The sequence below is a fragment of the Megascapheus bottae genome, chromosome 15, assembly GCF_031878675.1.
Source record: "Megascapheus bottae isolate mThoBot1 chromosome 15, mThoBot2.hap1, whole genome shotgun sequence".
Lineage (NCBI taxonomy): Eukaryota > Metazoa > Chordata > Mammalia > Rodentia > Geomyidae > Megascapheus > Megascapheus bottae.
The window spans coordinates 21,669,044-21,693,469 of NC_143523.1; the positions used below are offsets into that span (position 1 = coordinate 21,669,044).

The following is a 24,426-nucleotide window of genomic DNA, read 5'->3' on the forward strand; positions in this document are numbered from 1 at the left end:
TCATCCTCCATAAAGCCCTTTAGAGGTCAGCATGGAAACAGTGCTGCTCCTCTCTGGGCAGTAGGACCCACCCCCACCGTCTGGTGCATAGTTGTGTGAATCCTGGGAAAGGTATTCCCACCTATTCCATCCCGCTCCTTTCCCCATTTACAAGTGAAGAAACAGAGGGCCAAAGATGGCTGGGTGACTGGCCCAAAGCCTCACATAGATCAGAAGGCGTGAGTCCTGTGTTATGTCACATTACATGGCAAAAGGGACATTATCTGGGGGCATTAAGTCTAACCACACTAAAAGCAGAGCATGTTCTGTAGTTGGGAAAAGGGCAGAGAGATTCAAAACAGAGCCAGAGAAAGTCCCTCCTAAAAGCTGACAGCCCTCAAGGAAGCAGCAGATACTGTAGTCCTGCCACCACCATGAACTGAATTTGGTCGGAACATGTAGGCCAGGCGTGGTGGCTCTTGCCTGTAATCCTAGCTACTCAGGAAGCTGGGATCTGAGGATCTTGATTCAAAGCCAGCCCGGGCACTAAAGACCGGAAGACTCTCACCTCCAATTAACCACTAGAAAACCGGAAGTGGCGCTGTGGCTCAAGGGGTAGGTATCCTTGAGCTGAAGAGCTCAGGGACAGCACCCAGGCTGAGTTCAAACCCCGTGACTGACCAAAAGAAAAAGAAAAAGAAAGAATAAACATGTAGCGGTTCTTCCCCAAAGAAAAGCCCCAGCTGGCCAGGACCTTGACTTCAGCCAGTGGGGCCCTGGAGAGCTCAGCCTGCTAGCCACAAGATAGGACAGTAGGAATGGGTAAACAAGGGGAAAGGATCTTAGGCCAGAGTTTTCAAAAGGACTTTTTTCATGGGATTCTGGTGGATGCTTTCAATTCCCATAGGGGGGCCCAGCTTGTTTGAAGGTTGGAGAAGAACAGTGAACACTTTGCAGGTTGTGGGAGGAGCCTCCAGTGAGGAGCCCTGAGTTACTCTGCCATGTGTCTGCCTTATGTGTGGATTGCAGGCTGAGTCTAGCCAGGCTACATGTAACTCAGCCCAACACATGAATTGTATCATGTAACCCCTCTGGGTATTTGCAGGATCCCCATTTTTCACATGAGGAATGTAAGGCCCAGAAAAATTCATTCACGTGTCTTGAGGCATGCAGCTGGGTTTTCCTAAGATTTCAGCAAATTTCTCAGACTCCACCGTGGGATTGGCTATAGTCCAGATCTAACTGAGCTTTCTGTCCCAAGCTCGCTCCCACAGACCTAAATCAAGGAAAGCTAAATTTCTGAGTTGGCAGAGGGGTCTCCATGTTGATGTCGATGGGCACAGTGCTAGCCCTGAAACCTGAGTTTCTGTGTTTGAATTTTAGAATAGATCTTGTTCTATGTGGCCAGTTCAGGCTGGCTTCGAACTCAGGACCCTTCTGCTTCAGACTCCCTAGTTGGGATTACAGATGTGTACCCCTATGCCTGGCTCATACCCGGAGTTTTGAATTGGCATTGTCTGATTCCCGGAAATGGGATTCCCTGACCGCTCTACCTCCATTTTAGGGAGTTAGTATGTTGAGGTGCACAACCTTTAAGAATTAAGCCCTGGGCTTGGAAGGTGGTGGAGTGCTCGCCTAGCATGCATGAAGCCCTGAGTTCGATTCCTCAGTACCACATATACAAAAAAGGCCAAAAGTGGTGCTGTGGGTTAAGTGGTAGGGGGCTAGTCTTGAGCAAAAGCAGCTCAAGGACAATGCCCAGGCCCTGAGTTCAAGGACTGGGGGGAAAAAAATTAAGCCTTGGCCTAGTTGGAGGTGTGTCCAGACTCTGTAAGTACTCATACATCTTTCCACATGCCCTACCCCGGCCCTCACAGCTCCCCTCTCCCCACATGCCTGTGTCTCACGGGGAGTTACCAGTAGGATGGCATTGCTCAGCTGGAGACATTCTCCCTCTCTTGGGCTTAGCACTCTGGGCCTTTGGTTAAGAATCCCTCTTTGCCTGCCAGCTAGACCCCACGGTAGGCTCCATTGGTTGCCCCTTCTTTTCAAGCTGCCCAAAGGGGAGAAAGCCCAGGACGCTCAGGGCCCGGTTTTAGGGGGGAGGATCAGAGGCTGTGCCCCGCCTCTCCGCCGGCAAACCGTCGTGGGGCGCTGGGCAGCCTGGCTTTCTTCACAAGTGAGTGAGGAGGAGGAATCAGGACGCCTCCACCGCCCCCCACGCTGAGTGAATTTGGGCTGGAGGGCCTGGCTCCCACAGTACAGTACTGTGGTTCCACTGTGCCCACGTCTGGCTTTATGCTCTTCACTCTGTTCACCCTACGGAGTTAAAGCGAGGATGGGAGTGAGGAACGCCTAGGCTCGGAATCCCCAGGGCGGGGAGGCTGGGAGGAGCTGCCCGGTGGTTTGGGGGGCTGGGGACAGGTCGGGCACTGGGGCGGGCGGCGGGCCTGAGGCGCGCTTCCCGGGCGCCGCCAGCAGAGGGCGCCCGAGGACCGACGAAGAGGCCGGACCGTGCCCGAGGGCTGGCGGGGTGCGGTGGGGCCTCTGAGCGGAGGGTGCATGGGCGCGTGGGGGAGCCCCCGGCCCTCGGCGGGCGTGAGAGGACGCCCGACACGCGCTTCCCGGAGCTGGGCGGCAGTGGAAGCGCCCAGGCCTCTCTGTCCCGGCGCGGACCCTTCCCAACACCCGGCAGGCGAGCAGAGGCTGCGGATCCCAGCCTGGTGGGTGGCCTTGGGCGCCGAGTGGGCGCGACCTCTTTCCCCCATACACCTTCGCTTGGGACTCCGTGCCTCAGTTTCCCCCGAGGGAGTTCTATCCATGTTCCTGGAAGCCCTGGATGGGTGTCCCACCCCAGCCTGCTTCCGGCCACCTTGTCCTCATGGAGGAGTGAGTGATGGGGAGAGCCAGAGAGCAGAGTGGAGGAGGACCGACGGCAGGGAGGAGGCCTACAAGCAGGGAGGGAGGCAGCCTTCGGGAGGAAGCCTCCCGAGATGACATGGGGCCCAGGCGCCTCAGCCGGGCTGGGCTTTGCGATGGATCCCGGGATTCGTCGCTCTGTCGGGGGCCCTTCCCCAGTGGCCATGATTTATGGCTGGACCAGGCCCGGCGACCTTGGATGGATAACTAATGTCGAGTCAATAGAAAAGTGAAGTGGAAGGGAAGGGGGAGGAGGCTTAATTAGCCGGCCACCTCTTTCCCCCAGACATCTCCCCTCTAAATCTTGGTGCCTTTCACTGCAGTTCACTTGCTTGGAGTCCCCAAGGCCTCTTGACAGGTTTGAGAAGTGATGGTTAATATGGCTGAAAGGTGGGGGGGGAGACAAAAACATCTTAGAGAGTGGAAGAGGGGGTCACCTGAGAGGGAGGGAGATTGGTGTTGGGGGGGAGCTCTCAGAACGAATGCACCACCTCGATCTGAAGACAGGAGAGAGTCACATATTGGGAAGCCAAAGTTGGCAGCTCCAATTCATGCCAGGCAAAAAGCAGAGCACCATGGCGGGAGGGGGGAGGAGGAGGGAGAAGGAGGAGGGGGAGGGGGAAGGGGAAGGGGGAGGGGGAGGGAGAAGAGGGAGGGGGAGGGGGAGGGGGAGGGGGAGGAAGTGAGGTGACCCAGTGCCCTGTCTTCCTCCCCTGGCCATCTAGGGCGTCCTCTTGTTCTCTCCCATTCCAGGCCCATTTCCCGGTCTGAGGGCTCCTCTTGGTCTCTGGGCTCCCTCATTTGCCCATGGCCTTCATTCGCTGGTGGTTTGTGGGAGGCAGGCCAGCATCTTAACTCCTGTGTCTTCCGGTTCTATTTGGAGCGGACCAGAGCCACCTTCTCCCCTCCTGGGGTCCCTTGAGTCATCTGTGGGCCCAATCTGACAGCTTAGGGAGAACGCAGCCCTCCATGCCTGACTGGAGTTCACAGAAGCATCCTGGAAATGTGATGCATTTCCAGCTCCTTGGCCCATCTGTGGCTGAGTTGCTGAAGCCCAGACACGGAAACCGCTGAGGGAGGTGATGGGATGGGGGAAGATATCGAGGTCTGTGTACACCCTTCATGTTGAAGACACGGGGTGCCTGTGTATGGACATATGTGAACTTGTGTGTGCACACCGATGCATGCAAATTCACATATCCATTCAATAAATATGAGCCACATGAGGGAGCTTGTATTCTAGTAAAGAGAATACACAGGACAGGTGTACACTATGCATCAAGGGGTCTAAACTCATTGCAGAATAGACAGAACCATTGGCAGAGGGGTTTCCAAGACAGCAGCTTAGGAAGCGGAAACTCCAGGTCTCCACACACAACCACCCTCCTTCGTTTCACTTCCAGCCTCTCACATACCCAACCCTGAAACCAAGCCCTCATCTTCCATGGCTCCAGGTGTGGCATCCCTTGCAAAATAAAGATACAGGGCCCCTTGCTGTCTGTCTATAGGTGTGTGTATGTAAATGTATGTACGTACACACACATATGAGTAATTGCAAGACAAGAAAGCATTAAACCAAGCATGAGGTTCTTGGAAATGCAAGACTCCGTGGGATTGCCCATGTCACTTCACTTTCTTATCCCGTGCTCCCTGCTGTGCTGGCCCACTCCTTGGGGTCTCTTGCTGGGATCTGCTGCACTTTCACAATCTGGAAAGTCTCCTTCCCACTACACTCATCCAACACCGTTGGCCTGAGCTCTCTGTCACTCAGATTCTGGGCCCCTCCTAACACTCCCTGCACTTCCTTGTTTCCATATCTTTTGCTAAGAATTCAGTTCCTCTAGAAAATCCACTCTTCCAGCCAGGCACCCATGGCTCACACCTGAAATTGTAACCACACAGGAGGGCTGAGATCTGAGGATCATGGTTCAAAGTCAATTGGCGCAGATTAATATCCAATGAATCATCAAAAAGCTGGAAGTGTAGGTGTGGCCCAAGTGGTAGAGTGCCAACCTTGAGCCAAAAATTCAGCCAAGAGTTACAAGCCCTGGGTTCCCCCCAGAGGTGGGGAAAGGGAACATCCACTCTTCCTTTGATTATCTCCTCCAGGAAAATGCCTGATTTTCCACATCATAAGCTGTGTGTTTGGGTGGAAGCACAAACCTGCCTTCGTTTATAGTGATTCGGGTGAACGTTGCATGGTAGATGAGGACAATTTCATCTCTTGGTAATTCCTCTGCCCGTGGCTCACACAGGTGGACAGGGCTCAGTATTTGTTGAAAGAGCCTCAGACACCTTTCATCTGCTCACATGGCTGTGTACAGGACGCCATGATCCCTGTGCACAGAGAATACTGTGCGTGGCTTGGGTTCATGTACAAGCATCTCTCCTGTGTGTGTACACAGTGCCAAAAGAATGCAACTGCAATCACGTTTGGGGCACACATGTGCCCAAACCAGAGGCAGTGTCCTTCTTTTTTATTTGTTTTACCTGTTTTTAGTCTGAGGCTAACCTGGGCCTCAGACTCTCGAGTGCTGGCATCACCAGGCCTCGCTCCCGAGTGGTTTCTGTGAAGCGTGGGCATGGATCAGAGGGGCCCAGGCGCGCCTGTCTGGCTGTGTGCCGTGGGTCTGGGTGGTGGATGTGGACCCAATGGCGCAGTCCTGCGAGGTCAGGCCTGTGCCTGGTCAAGAGCTGCGGGCGGGCTGGCGCGCGTGCAGGCCGCGGGCGGGCACCGCCGCGTGTCCTGGCCGCAGGCAGGCTGGACTCCCGGGCTCCCCCGTGCCCCGTGGAGAGCGGTGCCGCTTTGTTCCTTTGCCGCGGGCAGCCACGAGGTCTCGGGGCTCCCTGGCTTGGTGTCTCGGCCCCGTGGCGGCGCTCGGTGGCCCGGGCTCCCTCCCGTTCCCGGCGCGGGGTGGGTAGCGGTGGGGGCGGGGGGCCGCCAGGCCATCCATCTTCTGTTATTACAGCGTAATGGGGCTGCTCGGGCGCCCGCCCATTTGTCATCGGCCTCGTTCGCTGATAACGGGCATTTGTCATCACTTTCCGCCGCGCCAATGTCATCAGCGCGCTGACAGCGGGGGAGTGGGGGATGCGCGCGCACTCCGCCTGCCTGGCGCGCTCCTGCCGGCACGCACGCACGCGCGAGCCCGCGGGACCGGAGGGGACACGCCGGTCCTGGGGCGGGAGGAAGGACACACGTGTCCTCGTGCGCGGATCCGAGCCCCTCGGAGATGGACACGCGCGCGCGCGCAGCTGCGCGGGGAGCAGCCGGATCCGTCAAGCAGATCTTCCCAGCTGCAGATCCTCATTCCCAGCCAGGAGGGGGGGCGTGGCTCGTGGCAGCTTGTGTGCAGGTGGCTCTCTGCCAGCTTCCCGCGTGCACACGTGTGACACCCGCCACCAACGCTTATCACACCCCAACGGGGCTGTGTGTCCTAAGTGGCAACACGGAGACGATTTGGGGGGAGTCTGCAGGGCAGGGGCGTAGTAGGGGGTTGCTGGGGTGATGGTAGTGGTTCTGGAAATGCCTTCCTCAGAGCCAGCCAAAGGCAGCCAGCACAGCCCAGGAATCAACCTGGTACTCAGGCTGATCTGCAGCAGGAAAGACTCCAGAAAGAACTTCCCATCTGGAAAGGGTATAAGGTAGAGCTGGGCATGAAGCCACTAGTACGTAAAAGAACTGCTCTATCTATGTCCTGTGCCCTTTGGTGGGTGTGGTGGCCACGGGGACATGGTTATATGTCTTCCTAATGCTGCTTTCCCACATAGTCACCTCAAGATGGCAGAGGGGACGCCCTTGGTCCTTATTAACTGAACTCCTCCCCTCCTCCATCACTCTGGGCCTTGGTTGCCTAGCACCTATTAGGCGTTCAATGAGTAGCTGCTGAATGAATAAACAGCTGGACATAGGGTGTATGAGGGAAGTGGTTTTTTCTTAGCTTCACCCAGAGTGGCCACTAGCCACCATGGCCCAAATCTCATCTCACACCTTCCCCCTGACTCTTCTCAATCCTTCAGTCCCCCAAATTTCCCCTTCTCCTGGCCTTTCCCTCCTGGGCAGAGGAGGAGGGGTGGGGGGAGGGTCCCCTGGCAGAGCAGGGCTCGCTTGTTCCTTGTAAATGAAGACCATAATTAACATTAAATTAAGGTAATACAAATGAAGGCAACATAGAGGCTGACAAGATGAGCGTTTGGGGAGGCAGTGGGGAGAAGTGATTCATATTTTTAATTTACTGTACGGATGGGCCGCGTGGCTGGGGAGCAGGCCGCTCGCGTGGAGGGGGTGTCGCCCCGCGATGTTTGCTTGGGCTCTGAGTAGCACACAATGACTATTAAACTCAACTGTCCATATAATGGGACAGATTCCACATGACGCCCACCGGGGCACCAGGAGCCTGGCCAGCCAAGCTGTAAATCCTGCCCACCTGCCTGCCTAGCTGGCCAGGCCTGGCCACACACCCATTCCCCAAGCAGCCGGCGGGCGGGTGGGGACGAGGGTTTTGGCCCCCTGGGAATCTGGAGGGCCAGGGGGCCCAGGCTACTTGCCCTGCTGCATTGAGGGCTGGGGGCACGTGCTGGGGTGAGAGGGGCTCTCATCCTCTGTGCAAGCTGAGCCTTGGTGCATTGTGGGAATGGAAGATTCTAGTGTCCTGTTCCAGAGAGGGAAATTGGCCCTCTCTGAGGGAGTCTGCATGTTGAGAGGACACAGGTGGGCACATGTGGCTACTCAGGAGGCTGAGATCTGGGGATTATGGTTCCATGCCAGCCCTGGCAGGAAAGGCCATGAGACTCTAATCTCTAGGAGTGGAGCTGTGCCTCAAGTGGTAGAGCTGTAGCCCTGAGCACAAAAGCTCAGGGACAGCACCCAGGTCCAGAGTTCAAGCCTCAGGACCAACAAAAGAATAAAAAATAAATAAAAGGAGGTTCCCATATTTTTTCACATGGAAAATTCAGGAGAGGTGGGAAGCATGTGATCATGGAATCTGCACATGTCTGGGGTCCCACTGGGTATCTCCACGCCTGTCCTGAGGGTGCCTTTGACCCGCAAAGACCAGAATCACATGCACTCTCACTCTTTGGACGCTGAGATCACAGTCTCGGGGCTCTGGGAACTGAGGGAAGCACATGCATGGGTGTGGATGTGGGTACATGCACCCCCACCCTCGCACCTTCTCGCTCCAGCCAGAAGAGAGGTGCCAACAAATCCCAGGCGGGCAGAGGGATTCCTGCTTACTCACTCTGCAAACAGCCAAGAGATGAGCGTCCCTGGGATGAGAGACGCAAGTGTAATTTAGGTTTTGATATTATGAAAGTCTCGCTGCTCTAAAACAGCGGGGCACTCGGTGCCTCATTAATAAAGGATAAACTCGGAGTCTATTTACAAGGCGCTTTTTGGGGTTATTTACTCTCCAATATACATACGTAATGCTGTTCATACTTACCGCAAGGTACAGCTTATCCGTCCAGCCAGGGCTCCCAACCATCCTGGGGAGGGGTGAGCAGGTCTTGGAGGGACTGGAGGGCGCTTGGGAAGAGCTGGTGTCTAGAGGCCACCCCTGGGAGCAGAGAGGCTCCATGAATATTCCAGACTCCTGGGGAGCCACAGGACTGGCAACCAGAGGTACACCTCCCTGCCCTCTCCAGCCCACTTTTGTAGCCAGCCCTGCTATCTCCAAGGCCAGCCCCCCTAGAGATAACGAAGTGCTTACAGGCATTGGAGGCCCTCTCTGCCCACACCCATCCAAGGGGCATCCAGTTAGGGCAGCTCTGTGCCACCCCGGGCACCCCGGTAGAATCAGCTCTTGCTGAGGACTGTTTCAGTGTCTCATCAAACAGCAAGTTCTTCTCAGCAGGACATTCAAGCCAACGCCACACTCATCCTCCACCTGTCATTGATGGACTCATTACTCATGAGACTATACGCCACTGTAGCCTTGGGTCTGGCCAAGATGTTCTAGGTGAGGTGGAAGTGGAGGCCCTTGCCTTGGCTGGAGATCCTGATAATTCAAAGGAGAGCTGGGCTACTTGTATCTGTGCAGCAGCCATCTGGGAATTGTGAGACTTTCTATAACTGGCGTGTGTGGCCCAGGGACCCATCTAGGGAGGATAATGGTGCATGTGTGGGCACACTGACGCTGGGGTCAGGGTGTACGTATGGGAATAGGGTCTAGGAGAGGCAATACCTGACCAGCTTGGGTCAAGGAGACATCTGGTGGCCGCTAGGAGAGCTGCAGCCTTTCTGCAGGTGCTCTAGGTACTGCTGTCAGGTCTAGCCTAGGTGTCTGAGCTCTTTGAGTTGGAGCTCTAGTGGCGCCAGGCCTTTGTGTCTGGGATGCAATGGGAAGACAGCTGGATCTTGAATCTCTTCCCATCCGTGAAGCTGGAGGAGAGCTGACCTGGGGGGGGGGCGGGTCTAGACAGAGGGAGGATGGCAAAGAGAAGAATCAAATCCATCATTGTTGGTGGACAATGAGCCATCACCACCCTAATTAAAGACATAATTGCAGCAAATACATTCTGAGCTGAGAACTGACAGAGGTAGAAGGCACCTTGTGACCAGTGGCTGCTCTCCTGAAATTCCTCTTAAGTCCATCCCTTAGCACCTCAAGCTAGTTGCAAGGAAATCTGTCTCCAGACAGGAAGGACTGAGCTAGGAGTTAGGATGGGGGCCAGGGGAGCAGCCAAGGACCAGGGACAGGGACAGGGCCAGAGGTGGAGAATGAATGCGAAGGCAATTGTGAGGTTTGGCTGAGACGGAGCTGCTGGTCTCGTCAGGAGTGAATGTCTCTGCCAACAGAACAGAGTACAAAGCAAGATGTGTCTCTGGGCACGTCTGCTCACAGGTAAACTGGGAGCTTGCCATGGCCCTAGGTGGATGCAGGGGCTGGGTGGGGACTTAGTCTACATACATGTAACCATAATAAGGCACAGGCCATGTTGGCTTTTTGATTAGGCTTAGTCATCAGAGATCTGGACAGGATGGGGGAGGGGGCTCTCCTGGGGGCTGGTGTGCCTTTTTGGGGTCAGTATAGACAAGTGACCAGCTGCTGGAATGCATTACAGATGGGCTCTCCTTAGCAAGCTGCTGCTTCATCAGGGGAAGGTCCAGCCACCCTTACTCCCTGGTGGCCAGGGAGTCCTGGCATTTGGGATGCTCCTTCTTCTCCTGAGGGCTCCAAAGTCTGTTTGCCTGGGGCCCCAGCCCCTCTCTTACTCTTCAGGAATAGAGCACAGGGTCAGGTGTTCTTGCACAAAGGCCTGCCCGAATAGGAAGCTTGGTGGCCTCAGCTTCATGGCTCCATTTGCTGTGGTGGCTCCTGGCCAGGTCCTTCAGGGTGTATGGACTGGCCCCGGGGGAGTCAGGGTGGTGAGGAGCAGTGGGGAGCCAGGAAGGCAGGCAGAGAGGAGGGAGGGAAGACTACTGACAGCAGAACAAATGCTTGTAATTTTATAACCAATCTCAGCGAGTCCGTGGGGGGCCGTTTGTGCCTCCACTCAGGACCAATCAGCCTGACAGAGCTATGAGTCTGCCTGAGTGAGTGTGAGCAGTTCCCCCCAATGCCACTTAACTGCAATCTCATTACCCACCCAGCCCAAGACTGGCCAGAGCGGAGGGGCTGCAGCAAAGGGAGACCCCAGCCCAAAGCAGAGCAGTGCTAAGCCTGAATCAGACCTCTGGCAAAGTTCAGAGGATGGGGGCTCCAGGGACTTGGAGACCGAGCAGCTCAAGGAGAGGGAAAGCAGAATCCCAGAAAACACCTAATAGGTACCACTGGGTGCTGTACATGGGCACGGCTCTTGCCCTCACAGGGCTTGCAATCCACTCTGGGCAGCTGGAGAGCCCTAAGAAAGGCGCTGATAGAAAGAGGCAAGAAAGAGCCTGCAGGACAAACTAGACAGGGCAAGAAGGGCAATGTGGCATGGGCCAGGCACTGGAAGGAGAGGGAATGTGGATAAGGGTGCCATTGAGCACATGCGGGCAGAGCTGAGGGAGGTAGGTAGAGCGCCACCCACGGGGGTGGGGAGGGGCAGCTGGGGGGAGGGCAGCTGGCCAGCAATGGATATTACAGGACGGCCTTGCTGGATATCTGGCTCTGGGGATGGCTGTGTGCCCATTAGTCTCTCTAATTGTCAAAAATCTAATTTAGTGTCTGGAGCCCAGGCCGGCCTCGGGTTAAACGGAGGGAGGCAGGCCTAGCTATAAATCTGCCCTTCCAGCCTGGGCTGGTGCTAATTCTGCAGTTAAGTGAGGGGGTGAGGGTGGCTCTGGAGAGAGGGTGTCCTTGGTAACCCTGTGTGCCAGCTCCGTGTGCTAGCACAGGCAGTAGGAGGGACTTGCTTACTCATGGGAAGTACCTCTAATCTAAGGAGAGCACAGGACTAGTCTCTGGGGATCTGTAAACCATCAGTGCTCGAGGGTTAGGGGCAGAGCTCGGGGTAGAGGCTCTAGGTTTCATCTCCAGCACCATAGAGACAAAACAAAAAGCAGGTAAACCTGAGCACCAACTCTAAACCGCACTCTAGGTACACGACTGACTCTGCTCTCTCAAAGTACTGAGGGACAGTGGCAGCCTGTGGTGAAGGCTTTGGACCTGGGCCCTGTAATGACCTCACTCCCCTCAGAGCTGCTAATTGAAAGCAAGGGGTGTAGTAGGCGCAGCAGGAGAGGCTGGGAGACCAAGAGGCCTCTGCTTCCATGGGGGGAGGAAAACAATTTCTCCCAGCTTCAGCTCCATCTCACCAGCTACCACCCAGCTTTTCCTGCTGCTAACCAAGTGCCTTTAATTAGCAGCCTAATAAAATGCTCTTAATTGGCAAGAACCAATCAGAAGGAAGGGAGGTCCCCTCTCCAGGCTGATGGTACCATGGCCACAGATTTAAGGGGAGAGGGAGGCCAAGTCCAGTCCAGCTTCAGGGTTAGCTAAAGGGCTGTCTTCCTTGAGAGTCCGAACACTGGGTTTTCAGCAAGGCCCACCTTCCATCAGGGATTTGTAGGGTCAGGCTAAAGTAACAGGTGTTGATGACCCCAGAATGGTTGCTGACTGTTCATCTCCTCCCACTGAGAGGGAGCATAAATGGGGGGAGGTGTCTGTTGTGAATGTGGATCCTTTTTCTTGATCCTGTTTCATCACCTGTAAAAGGCTGTGTGTACCTAACACTGACACCATTCCAGCTTTGGTGGAAGTTCTGCACAGAGCACTAGAGGCCTGGACTGCCCCACAGCAGTGAGCCCCGGTAAGACGGCAGCGAGGTCTGTGGGCTCAGGAAGGATGGGGAGCCAGATCAAGTAGTGAGATTATGTAAAGGGCAGAGGTTAAGTAAGGACTGACAAGTGCTCCGCTTGTGATACCAGAGCGGGGAGGAAGGGGAGGCCAACACCGGACACGCTAGTTTAAGGGAAGCAGAAGAGCCATTCCCCTGAAGTGATCAAGTCAGCCTGCAACACCTCAGATAACATTTCTGAAGGTGAGCTTGCTCATCTGCGATAGGAATGCAGAGGAAATATTTGAATTCTGGGCTCAGCATTAGCTGTTTAGCTATGATAACCAATTGGCAAATAAGATATTGCCTTGATTTCGTGACTTGTAGGCCATCATTCACGTCAGATAGGCTGGGTCAAAGAGACAAGACACTTACAAAGTTCACTTTAATCTTATATTTGTAATTTAAGTTATTCTTTTTCTGAACAGTTAAAAAACACACACTTTATTACCATGATCCTAGGTTATGAACATATTGATACAATAACTACACATCACCATAACATAATCACAAAAGTCAAAGCAGTCAGTATTTAAGAATCTAGAGAATGAAGAGCTGAACCAGTTGAGAGCTCTCAGGGAAGCTCATGTGTTGCCAGGCCCTTTTCTGTCAGTGGAATCCACTGAGTGCCCCTCACATGAGTCTGCCTAGGTGTGAGTGGTCACTGTTTTGGTTTCGTTGATACCTAGACATCTGACCTCTGTTTGGTCTTTTCCTTCAGTGTTCAAGAATAGGAAGCTTAGGAGGAAAGTGGAACCCACACACACACAAACACACATAACCAATCAGGAGTTAAGTCAGCTAGGCTGATTGAAGAGCACATATTTTAGAAGTCTCCTGCTTCCAGAAAATTTTAGATCATAGGCACTGGACTTCTAACAGGAGCTTCTAGTTACCAATGCAGTAAGCTCTACCTGAAACCAGGCAGGCATTGTCATACTGTTTTGGCCTCTCCTCATCTCTAAGAATTCTGACATCATAAATGAAATAGGTGAAAAATAACCAGAAGCAAAGCTCACTTGTATTCCCCTGAGATGGAAGTCCTTCTGGAACTGATTGAGACTGGTTAAAACAAGGGGCTCTGACCTGACAGCCATCATATTTGGGATAAGGCCTGGGGAGATGAACCCAGTGGATTGTCTTCTAGTCTGTTGAATTTATCCAAGCAGAAAAAGAGATCAGCAATGTGGATTACAATTATACAGCAAACCTCATCATCAAAAAGCATAACAGTCTCAGCAATCAGGTATCTAACCTAGAAGTACCCTGGGTTACTTCGGTCTAACCTGCAGGCCTGCACTGCTTCTACTTCTGAGTTGGAAGGTATCACCACCTAAGGCAAAAGATACTAGGGTCAATAATATTGAGGTATCCCAATTCTAGAAAGCCCTAATTACTTCTAATATTCTTCACTCTCACCTCTTACCCCCAACCTTTACACACACACACACACACACACACACACACACACACACACACACGCACACGCACACTAAGTAAGGAGCAGACCAATGACAGCTGTTCAGACCAAAGGAAAAATGGCAAGGGATAAGTGCATATTTATTTTCTGCAGCTTTAGTTAAAAACAAAACAAACAAAAATTTTTTTTAATGATATAGGAGTCCCAGTGTCTTTCTAGTTCAGAAACAAGTTATGAGGGCCAGACTTTGTCATGAGTCTATGTCTCCAAAGCTAGGACAAATCAGAAAAAATTTAGCCAAGGGATAAGTGTAAAAAGGCCTCCCATTAAATTCACATCCACTTCCAAACTGCACTAACGAAAGTAAAAGGATGCTTTCAGCAGTGACACACAGGGGCAAGGCATGCTGGTCTTGGGTAAGCAGCTAGTGTGAACTAAGAGATCACACATGTGCCTCACCCTCCTTGAAGGGGCCCATATTGGGAAAGGTGTCTTTTAGGCCTTACATTGCAAAGGAGACTAATCTCATGAGGAAACACTTCATTTCAGAGCCAACAGGCACTTCAGCTCCTTTTCTAACATTGCTTAAAATGTGTGGAGACTTTGTTTCTTCTTTTTAAAAAGGTCAAACTTTACATTTATTCTAGCCCAGTTGGGGATTAGTGATAATCAATTCCCACTGAAATCATGCAGAGATGGTAAGTGTGGTTTCCCTTCTTTGGAAATGAACTTCTACTTACCTGATTATTTCTTCTACAATCAACTGGTAAATGACCCCCAGAGCTGAGAAATGCCAACGATTCAAGTTTTTCAGACCACTTAACTTCATTCCCATTTCCAGCAGCAACAGAGGGACAACTTGGGAGGGCAATCTCAATGGAGCTGGTGGCTCCCTATCTGTAGGGTTTGTCCCTGATCTCATCCAGGGGACTGGATGAGCTTCACAACTGGTTTAAGAAGAGTATACTGTGAGCTGAGCCTAGATGGGAGAGCAAAATCCTGGGCACCAGTGAATATTCAAGCTCCCACTTTATTTTTTGCAATGCCAGGGACTGAATTAGGGCGTCACACAGCCAGGTAAGTGTTCTACCACTGAGCTGTATCCCTAGCTCTGTTCCCACTTTAGAATAGCAGCATATAACAGAAGGGCTACTAGTTATGGCTATCAGACAGTATTTGAAACAGCTTGAAATCCATGTCTGATTTGTATGTTTTTTTAGGGCTGACATCTGCAGCAGAGTCCTTAACCAATCGAAGAGCTATTAATAGTCCACACAATTGACAAGGAACCCTGATAGTGGCTAAGTAGAAAACAATTCTTTGTAGTGTTTGGGTAGTGGGGAAGGGAATTATACTGAGAAAATATTTCCTAGGCAACAATGTATCATTATACTGGGAAATATTTTCTAAATGTAATGAGACTAAAAGCTCACAAGTACTCATAAAGTAGGAAGGAAAACTGCCCCTCAATATGCAACAACACAGCTTAGACCCGGGAGAAAAGTGATGCCTTGCTCTCCCCATTAGATGAACTAATGGTGGTCTCTGGCTGTAGGCTAGTTATAACAGGCTCCCATTCTTCTCTTTAATAGCAGCTGGCTAAAAAGTAGCTTTCTTAAACTCAGCTGTGTAGACTAGAACAATGGGCTGACAGCTCAGCTACCACAGCACTGCAGACTCAGAATCTGAGGGTGTGCCCAGTCATCACTCCGCAGGCCCACTTACGCCTAGGGAAACAAGTGTATGCAGTCACAGTGCTCCAGGCTGGTGTGGCATGTATGCCCCTGCACCTGGAGCCTGCTAGGGAGGAAGCCCACATGGCTACCTTCCAAGTGGCCAGGGCAACCTGGCTCTTGCACAGGTCCATTTGCTTACATTGTTTGCCAATTGTCACTGACATTTTATTGGTTGGGAAAATGGAAAGTAAAAATAAGGCCAGGAAGAGGAAGAAAAGGAAAGAGAAGGCAGTGTTTGCCCTATTAGTAAACCCTGTGTGCCAAACTTCACCCTGATACTCTCTCTGGTAGCTTTGCCTTTTTGCAAATACTGGGAGAAACAGAAGGAAGGTCCTGCAGCACAACGCTGGGATGGTTAGACTGACTTCTGAGAGATGACATTTACTGGCCTAGACGAAAAAGAATCAGCTTGCTTTTCCAACCATTTCTGAAGCTATTCCACTTGAGGTCTGGCAGTTATGGGTGTCTGGGCTCTCACAGGCTCAGATGAAGAAATGGGGATGAGAGCCATGATAAGAATGCACTGAGCCACCGGCTCTGGCCATTTCAAGCCTTTCTGTAGGCCAAGCCTTGCCAGTGATTGAAGATGAAGCACAATGCTTTTTATTACACATCTAATTGTTAATGAGAGGAAATGCAATCAGCAGTTCCTTTCCACACTCTACATGGAATCAGGAGACTGCTGAGTCCGGAGGAGATGCAGCCACTGATGGTGCCCAGGCCATTTCTGTCCCATTCCCCGTCCCCCCCACTCCCCCCCCCCCCCCCCGGCAGGAGGAAGAAGGGCGAGGAAAGACTTGCAAATATGATGCGAGTGTCATGTCTGCAAATCCACTGCGGCCACAGAGTCACTTGCAACAAAAGCCTGGGCTTGAAATGGTGACTGAACACATTTAACTCTTCCGAGTGTCCTCTGGTACAGCAGATCCACCTCATGCTAGCTGAAGGACACTCTCTTCACAGCTTCCTGGGTGGTGGTGGATTGAGGGGAGCAGGGAAAGACAGAAACAGTGCAGGGAGGCAGCACGAAGATCTTCTAGTATATGTTTCCTTTTCCCCCCAAGATGGTGCAGGAAGCCCTCACAAAGCGGTCTGAGTTGCTCTGGCCAAGGGCCAGTCACTCCCCCAGTTAATAGTGGGGCATCAGGGGCTGTTTGCCTGAAAGCTGCTCTCCCCGTCCCCTGAAAGTGGGACATACAGGGAAACTAGTTCTTCTGCTTAATGGCAAAGCAAGAGAGATTCTGGCAAAACACTAAATATATTTATAAGTCATCTTTTGTCTGGAACTCAGTGAGGGAGAAACAGTTGCAAAGGGGAAGGAAGAGGAGAGAAGAGGGGAGGGTTAAAAGTTCCAATCATTCACTCAAGATAGAAGACATCTTCTGATAGCAGCACTGAAGCAGTCAGCCATGCTGAGCAGACCATCCTGGTCTGCTGCAGACCAACTGGGTCCCAACAGGAGTCTCAAAGCCCTGTTCCTCGCTGGTCCGGGGGAAACCGGGTAGGAGTTTGTTTGTTGCTGTTGTTGCTCATCCTGGTCTTGGCAGATATATTAAACACTGCAAGTTTTAATGAGTCCTGTGTGCAAACAGAGTGAAGTCATTAGTCTTTTTTTCCCTATATTTCTTCACTTGCTCAAAGACAAGAAAAAAGTGCTCAGTTAACTGGGAAAAGGCCTTGGATCCTCCCAAGGGCTGGCCGTGGAGGTGCAGGAGTTTCTGCCAGAGGCTCCTTTGACTGACTGGGGCCATAGACAAAGGGCACTTGTGGTCAAGCAAAGATGTCTTGAAGTTCAGACTAATATGAGTGAGTGTGCAGCAGCTGTGAAAGCCAGAGGGACAGGAACATGGTGGCATCACTGCCAACAGTGGGGAGATGGGAGACGCTGGCCAGGGTCTGACTAGAGGAACTGTGTGTAGGAGCACTAGTAGTATTCCTGGTACTTCAAGGACAGATGGAGTAAGTGATAGCGAGAAATGTGGCACAGAGATGAAAGCTAAAGACAAGGTAGACAAAATAGGGAGCTTAGACAGAAATGCCAGAGACAGACTTCTACCCCTAAAAGTCTGTGTTGTAGCAATGAGAGGAGAAAGGAGACATAAACAGAAAGAATAAGTAATACAAATGGAAACTGGGGCAGAGATTACTAGTACAGCATGCGCTGTATGAGGCCCCAGGTCCAATATCCAGTAACCTTCCACTCCCCAACATAAAAGTTCAAAGTCTCTAAATAAAAGGAAATGCAGGTGAAAAAAATGGATAGGTAACATGATTCATAACACTAGTTAATCTTTACTTAGGGCTTATTGTGTGCTAGGCAGCAAGAATTTCCCAACATACTCCTCTTGGAGGCCTGTGTGGTACCTTCAGCACCACATCATCTCATTCATTAGGTCTGGTGAGATCAGAGTATTAAGAGCCCAGTATCACAATCACCCTCGGCAGAAGCACAGTGAGTGTAAGAATCCTAACGATGGCCTAGAGGTAGAGTGCTTGCCTAGCACGCACGAAGACCTGGGTTCAATTCCTCGGTAGCACATACATAGAAAAAAAAGCTGGAAGTGGTGCTGAGGCTCAAGTGGTGGAGCTTTAGAGCTCTAGCCTTGAGAAAGTCCAAGGACAGTGCTCAGGCCCTGAGCTCAAGCCTAGGACTGGAAAAAAAAGAATCCTAAGGATGGTGATGCTCCCTACTAGTGGATGCATAGTTTCAAAATCCTCATTAACTGGATGCGTTTGGACTGGGCTGGACACCAGGTATCATCCGAATATGCTCTAATGTAGTTGATCTGGGTGTTTCAGGATATGTCCCTCCTCTGTCAGCTGGAAATTTCATCAAGAGGCACTTTCTTTCATACATTAGATTATTTGCTAGGTTTAAAGGGTTTCTGTTGTTTGATCTGTAGACCCTAAAATTATAGGTTATGGGCTTGGCACTTAGATCTCAAACTGACTCAAATTTCATTTTATTGTCATGTCATCCCTCCTGAAGTAATGATTATACAAGGAATTCCCAGAACCCTCTAAAATAGAGGCTGGCTTTCTTGCCCTGTCTCACACTGTCTTGAGTCCTGTCTCACAATGGGCTGGAGGATAAGGAGCCTTCTTTCCAGAACTGGCAACACCTACAGCCCCTATTCCATCTCCTACCCATGGTGCCACGTGCACAATTCTTTCCATACCTGGGCAAGTATGAGGTCAGTGTTTGGTTATTTATCTGGAGATGTAGGTGTATGTTCGAGATGGGGAGCGGGGAGGTTCTGCTTGGGCAGCTGGGTCATTCAGAAAGTCCCAGATGAGGATTGTGTCATCATGAGAACTACTGACAATCTGGAATTCATCAAACTGTAGTCGGAAAACTCTTCCTGAATGCTCCTGAAAAAAAAAAAAAAAGACACAAAAAGGGTAAGAATTGAAAGAAGTCAAAACCCAAAAGCACACAAATTCAGCAACATGTTTGGAAGAGCCTATGGAAAGGAAACCTATGGTAAGTTATTTTCTCTTCACTATTTAGTGGTTTCAAAAACACAATGATAGTGGTGCTGTGGTTCAAGTGATTAGAGCTGTAACGTTGAGCTGAAGGGCTTAGGGACAGTACTCAGGCCCAGAGTTCAAGCTCCAGGACTAGCAACCAAACAAACAAAACAAAAAACCATGAAGACTACATTTGGTTAAAGGTAGGATAAAAGTATGAAATACTGGGCAGTATTACTGAACAAAGCAAACAAAACAGTGTTACCAAGGCAAGCTAGTTAATCACTGCCAATTCTGTTTGGCTCATGCTAGAGGAAAAGCATCCTTTGTACCTTCCCGGTATTATCTATGGATATTCTTTTTTTTGGGAGGGGACGTTGGTTTTGGGACTTCAACTCTAGGATTAGTGTGCCATCATCCTGCCTGGGCCATTGATAGATTTTTTTTTTTTGTCAGTTACCGTCTTTGAGCTCTTTTGCTCAAGGCTAGTGCTCTATCACTTTGAACCATAGTTCTACTTCTGGTTTTCTGGTGGTTAATTGGAGATTAAGATTTTCATGAACTTTCCTGCCTGGGCTGGCTTTGAGCTACAATCTCAGCCTCCTGAGTAGTTAGGATTACAGGTGTGAACCACCAGAGCCTAAGACTTTTTTTTTAATGGTATACAAAAATTCGTATTAATACTAATTTGAAGCTACCCAATATGAGTCAACTAACTAGCACAATTTATGGTGGTTCTCATAAGAGCATATGGGCCTGGTTTAGCACGTCATGGGCAGCAACTGCACGAATCAAGATGCACAGTACTGCTGGGAGCGTGGACTAGTGGGACAGTGCTCACCTAGCATTCATGAAGTCCTGGGTTTGATTCCTCAGTACTACATATATAGAAAAGGCCAGAAGTGGTGCTGTGGCTCAAGGACAGTGCCCAGGTTCAAGCTCCACCCCCGAAAAAAAAAAAGGTGGACAGTATTTGCATCACCCTAGAAAGTATTTTCTAGTCAATATATATATCATCAATATCTATTTTCTTTTTCTTTCCTCCCCTGGTTCTGGGGTGTGAACTTAGGAACTCGACATTGTCCCAGAACTTCTTTTTTCTTTTTCTTTTTTTTTTTTTTTTTTTTTTTTTTTTGCCAGTCCTGGGCTTGAGCTCAGGGCCTGAGCACTGTCCTTGGACTTTTCTCTAGGCTGGAGGCTCTACAACTTGAGCCTCAGCACCACTTCTGGCTTTTTCTTTTTTTTTTTTTTTTGCCAGTCCTGGGCTTGAGCTCAGGGCTTGAGCACTGTCCTTGGACTTTCTCAAGGCTAGAGCTCTACCACTTGAGCCTCAGCACCACTTCCGGCTTTTTTCTGTGTATGTGGTACCGAGGAATCGAACCCGGGTCTTCATGCATGCTAGGCAAGCACTTTAACCACTAGGCCAAACTCCCGGCCCCAGTTCTGGCTTTTTCTAAGTATGTGGTACCAAGGAATTGAATGCGGGTCTTTGTGCATGCTAGGCAAGCACTCTACCACTAGGCCAAACTCCCAGCCCCATGAGCTTCTTTTGCTCAAGGATAGCACTCTAGTCTTGAGCCACAGCTCTGCTGACTTTTTGTTATTTACTGGAGACAAGAGTCTCATAGACTTTCCCGCCCAGGCTGGCTTTGAACTCCAATCCTCAATTTCAGCCTCCTGAGCAGGTAGGATTATAGGTGTGAGCCACTGGTACTTGGCTAGATTTTTCCTATTCTTGAATCTTATGCAAATACATCCAATAGAGTATCTCTTCTTTTATGCCTTGCTTCTTTCACTCAGCATTTTAACATTCCTCTCTACTATTAAATATAAAACATTACATTTTCCCCTTTTTTTGGTTACTGGTTGATATTCCAACTCTCCAAATATACTACTATTTATATCCTGTTGGTGGACATATGAGCTGCTGATAGCATTTGGCTATTGTAAATGAAGCCGCTAAATGGGCATGGTAACACACCCCACTGAACTCAGCACTTCAGGAAGCACAGACATAAGACTCTCAGCTCAAGGCCTGCCTGACCATTATACCAAGACCCTGACCTTAAAAACAAAACAGCGCACACTTGTAATCTTAGCAACTTAGAAGGCTGAGATGTGACAATGTGGTTTAAAGGAATTTCAGGCAGGAAACTCCTTGAGACTCATCTCTCATTAACCACCAAACAGCTGGAAGGATCTGTGGCAACTAAAACTAAAAACTCAGGGACAGTGCCTAGGTTTTGAGTTCAAGCCCCAGAACTGGCATATATACATAATAAAAAGACAGGTGTAGCCGGGCACAGGGGCTCATACCTATAATCCTAGCTACTCAGGAGGCTGAGATCTGAGGATCAAGGTTCAAAGCCAGCCCGGGCACACAAAAGAACCTGAGACTCTTTCTCCAATTAACCTCTAGAAAATGCGAAGTGGGGTTTGGCTCAAGGGTAGGGTGGTAGCCTTGAGCTAAAGAGCTCAGGGACAGTGCCCAGGCTGAGTTCAAAACCTCTGACCCACCAAAAAAAAAAAAAAAAAAAAAGACAGGTGTGAAACATGCATATGAAGTATGTTTGCTGTTAAAATAATGTGATTTATTTGTTTGTGCTGGTACTGAGAATTTAGGACTGGGGCTTGAATTTAGGCCCTCCTGTTCCTACTTGGCTTTTTTGCTCAAGGCCAGCACTCTGTTAGCACTTGAGCTACAAATCCACTTCTGGCTTTTTGCTGGTTGTTTGGAAATAAGAATCTCCCAAACTTTCTTGCCTGGTTGGTTTTGAACCATAATCCTCATATCTCTGCCTTCAAAGTGTTAGGTCTCACTGGAAGAAATGACTTCTTCCCTTGGCTCTCTCCCACTGCACCCTGGAAATCCCCACCTAGCACCTGTAACCCTGGCAACTGGCATGCCTGAGGGCAGTGGGAGGTCCCCACTGAGGTATTTCCCCATCCTCTGAGATCATATCCCTTTCCGATGTGTCTATACCCCTCCCCCTATATAATCTCTCACTTCCCGCTCGCCTGACTCCATCTTGGGTGGCAGGAGTCTGCTCTTTCCTCACACAATAAACCCTCTTCTGAACTGCGTGGAGTTTCCTTTCGGCAGACCTTACACAAAGTAGTTAGGATTACAGGTATGAGCCATGCAATTAGAAATAATGTGCTTTAAACCCAACAAGGAAGTAATCTTCAGGGCTGAGACTCCCTAAATGTTGATTCAGAACTAAGAACAATGGACTTGAAATGCTCTCATATTTTCCACTTCATCTTTTGACTGAAATAGCATTTGTTAATCTAGGCCCTTGGCAAACAATACGATAAAGAATGAGTGCTTTTGAAGGTGAATTTCTTCTATGGCTTACTTCTTTCCTCAAGTGTTCAGACAAGGGGATATACACGGAAGAACAAAGATGGGATTCAAGTTGCTGAAGGCACCATCTTTTGAATGGGATGCTAAACTAAGGGGCTAACTACTGGGCGCCTGTGGATTCCCACAGTACGTTTAGCAGGCACAGGTGTGTTAGTTAGGTCCTCTGATTCTGGACAGGTTCCAATTTGAGTAATTATATGCTCTCTCCCTTAGTACCTCCTGCTGTTTCTGGTGGATACAGAATTCTTATTTACTTCCTGTATTGCACTGTTAGAGAGCTGCCATGCAGCTGTTAAACATCTGCCACATTCTTTACCATATATAGTCTCTAAAGCACTTTTGGATGAAAGGCACTAAACAAATGTATATTATTGTCACGTATTGGTTGCCTTCCAATTTAATAGATTTTCTGAGTTGCTAACTATAAAAACTAGGTCTATAGTCCATAGCATATCAACATTCAATTTCTCCTATATATACTCTCCAACCCTTTTAAATAACAAAGTTCATACCACAAGGGTCCGGAGACAGAGAGTCCCTGCAGGAGCACGGGGGTCCAAAGCAGCCATAAGATCCCAGACTTTAATTTTTCTAAAAAAAAATAAAAAAGGGGACCAAAGTCTTGGTTAAAAGCAAAATAAAGAGAACACAAGGATCTAACAGCAAAAAGTTAGAGAAATAAATATGGATGGTAAGTAGAATTTATATTATAAAATCTAGTTCACAAGATGCCTTGACAAGAAAAACAAGAAAAAAATGACAAGTCTTTTATAAGTAATACATCTTGCACATGTCTTCTGTATCTAGTATTACTGAGCAACAATGGGATTCACTGACAACACAAATGGTGCTCAAAGTATTGGAAATTAGACTGAAAAAATAAAGAATTCATAAGTGAACTGCTAGAAGGAATGACAGACTGACCTTTTGGAATCACTTAGAAAAGACCAAACTATAAGATAAAACTGTAAGATTTTAGTAATTACTCTCTAAGCTCAAAGCTATTGTCCTCTAGTGTTTACACTTTAAGTGGATGTCCTGCTACACTGGTGTGCTTCTTTGCATTACAGGGGAAAACACAAATATAATCCAATAACTGAGAAAACAGTAAGAACAAGTGCAAAAAAAATGTACTCCTATTTGCAGTCTTCACAACTTTAAAGACAAGTTATTTTCTGGAAAAAAATTAGAAAAGAGGTTGGATAGAGTGGCCCTAGCTACTCAGGAAGTAGAAAATAGGAGGGTCATAATTCAAGGCCAGCCCAGGAAAAAAATTAGTGAGATAGCATCTCAACCAGTAAACAACAACAAACAAACAAACAAGCAATCATCATAAGAGAGCCTTACTAAGTAGGAAGATAGAGGTCCAGACTGGCCCAGGCAAAAACTCAAAATCCTTTCTTCTTCTTCTTCTTCTTCTTTTTTTGGGGGGGCCATTTATAGGGGAATTGACCTTGGGGCTCAAGTGCTGTCCCCGAACTCTTTTGCTCAAGGCTAGCACTCCTACTAATTTTAGACACAGTGACATTTTTGGTTTTCTAATGGACTTTCCTGCTGGGCTGGCTTTGAACTTTAATCCTCAGCTCTTAGCCTCCTGAGTAGCTAGGATGACAGGCAAGAGCCACTAGTGCCTGGCCAGACTCCTGTTTCTTGCCTGCTTGCTCGCTCCTTCCTTCCTTCCTTCCTTCCTTCCTTCCTTCCTTCCTTCCTTCCTTCCTTCCTCCCTCCCTCCCTCTCCCTCTTTCTTGCCTGCTAGCTCCTTCCTTCCTTCCTTCCTCCCTCCCTCCCTCCCTCCCTCCCTCCCTTCAATCTTTCCCTCTCTCTGTCTACCTTTTCCCATCCATCCATCCATTCTCCATCTATCTATCCTCTATCTATACTCTATATAGTCTGGGCTGCCTGGGACTAGGTATTCTCTTGCCTCAGCATCTGGCTAGATTTGATTTTTAATTTGTGAATAAACTCACCCATCATAGGCGCCACTGACTATTCTTTTGTTATCAAATCGAATACAACGCACCAATTCTTCATGGCCTTCTAACACCCGTAAACATGCACCACATTCTATATCCCATAATCTGAAAGAGAAAATTAAGTAAATTTTCATGAATTAATTTCTAAATGTATTTCATATGACTATGAAAAATCCTCACAGGAGCTAGAGGCATAGCTCAAGTAGTAGAGAGCCTGCCTGGAAAGCAGAAGCCTCTAAGTTCAAAAGCTAGTATCACCAAGAAAAAGTAAAAAAATAAAATAAATCCACAAAGGTA

The 24,426-nt window shown here is 49.5% G+C and overlaps 1 protein-coding gene across 10 annotated transcripts in view; it reads right to left on the reverse strand.

Annotated features, from left to right (window-relative positions):
• Positions 1 to 16,575: 16,575 nt before the first annotated feature.
• Positions 16,576 to 24,426, reverse strand: part of Btrc (beta-transducin repeat containing E3 ubiquitin protein ligase) — a 152,324-nt gene continuing 144,473 nt past the window's right edge. For all 10 annotated transcript variants that reach the window (XM_090346044.1, XM_090346051.1, XM_090346047.1 and 7 more), the window contains 4 exons: positions 24,124 to 24,234; positions 22,669 to 22,747; positions 18,498 to 18,690; positions 16,576 to 16,896 (listed from right to left, as the gene is read on the reverse strand). In XM_090346044.1, the coding sequence (XP_090202170.1) occupies positions 18,529 to 18,690; positions 22,669 to 22,747; positions 24,124 to 24,234 (352 nt within the window). In that variant the 3' untranslated portion in view covers positions 16,576 to 16,896; positions 18,498 to 18,528. The remainder of the gene's footprint in view (positions 16,897 to 18,497; positions 18,691 to 22,668; positions 22,748 to 24,123; positions 24,235 to 24,426) is intronic.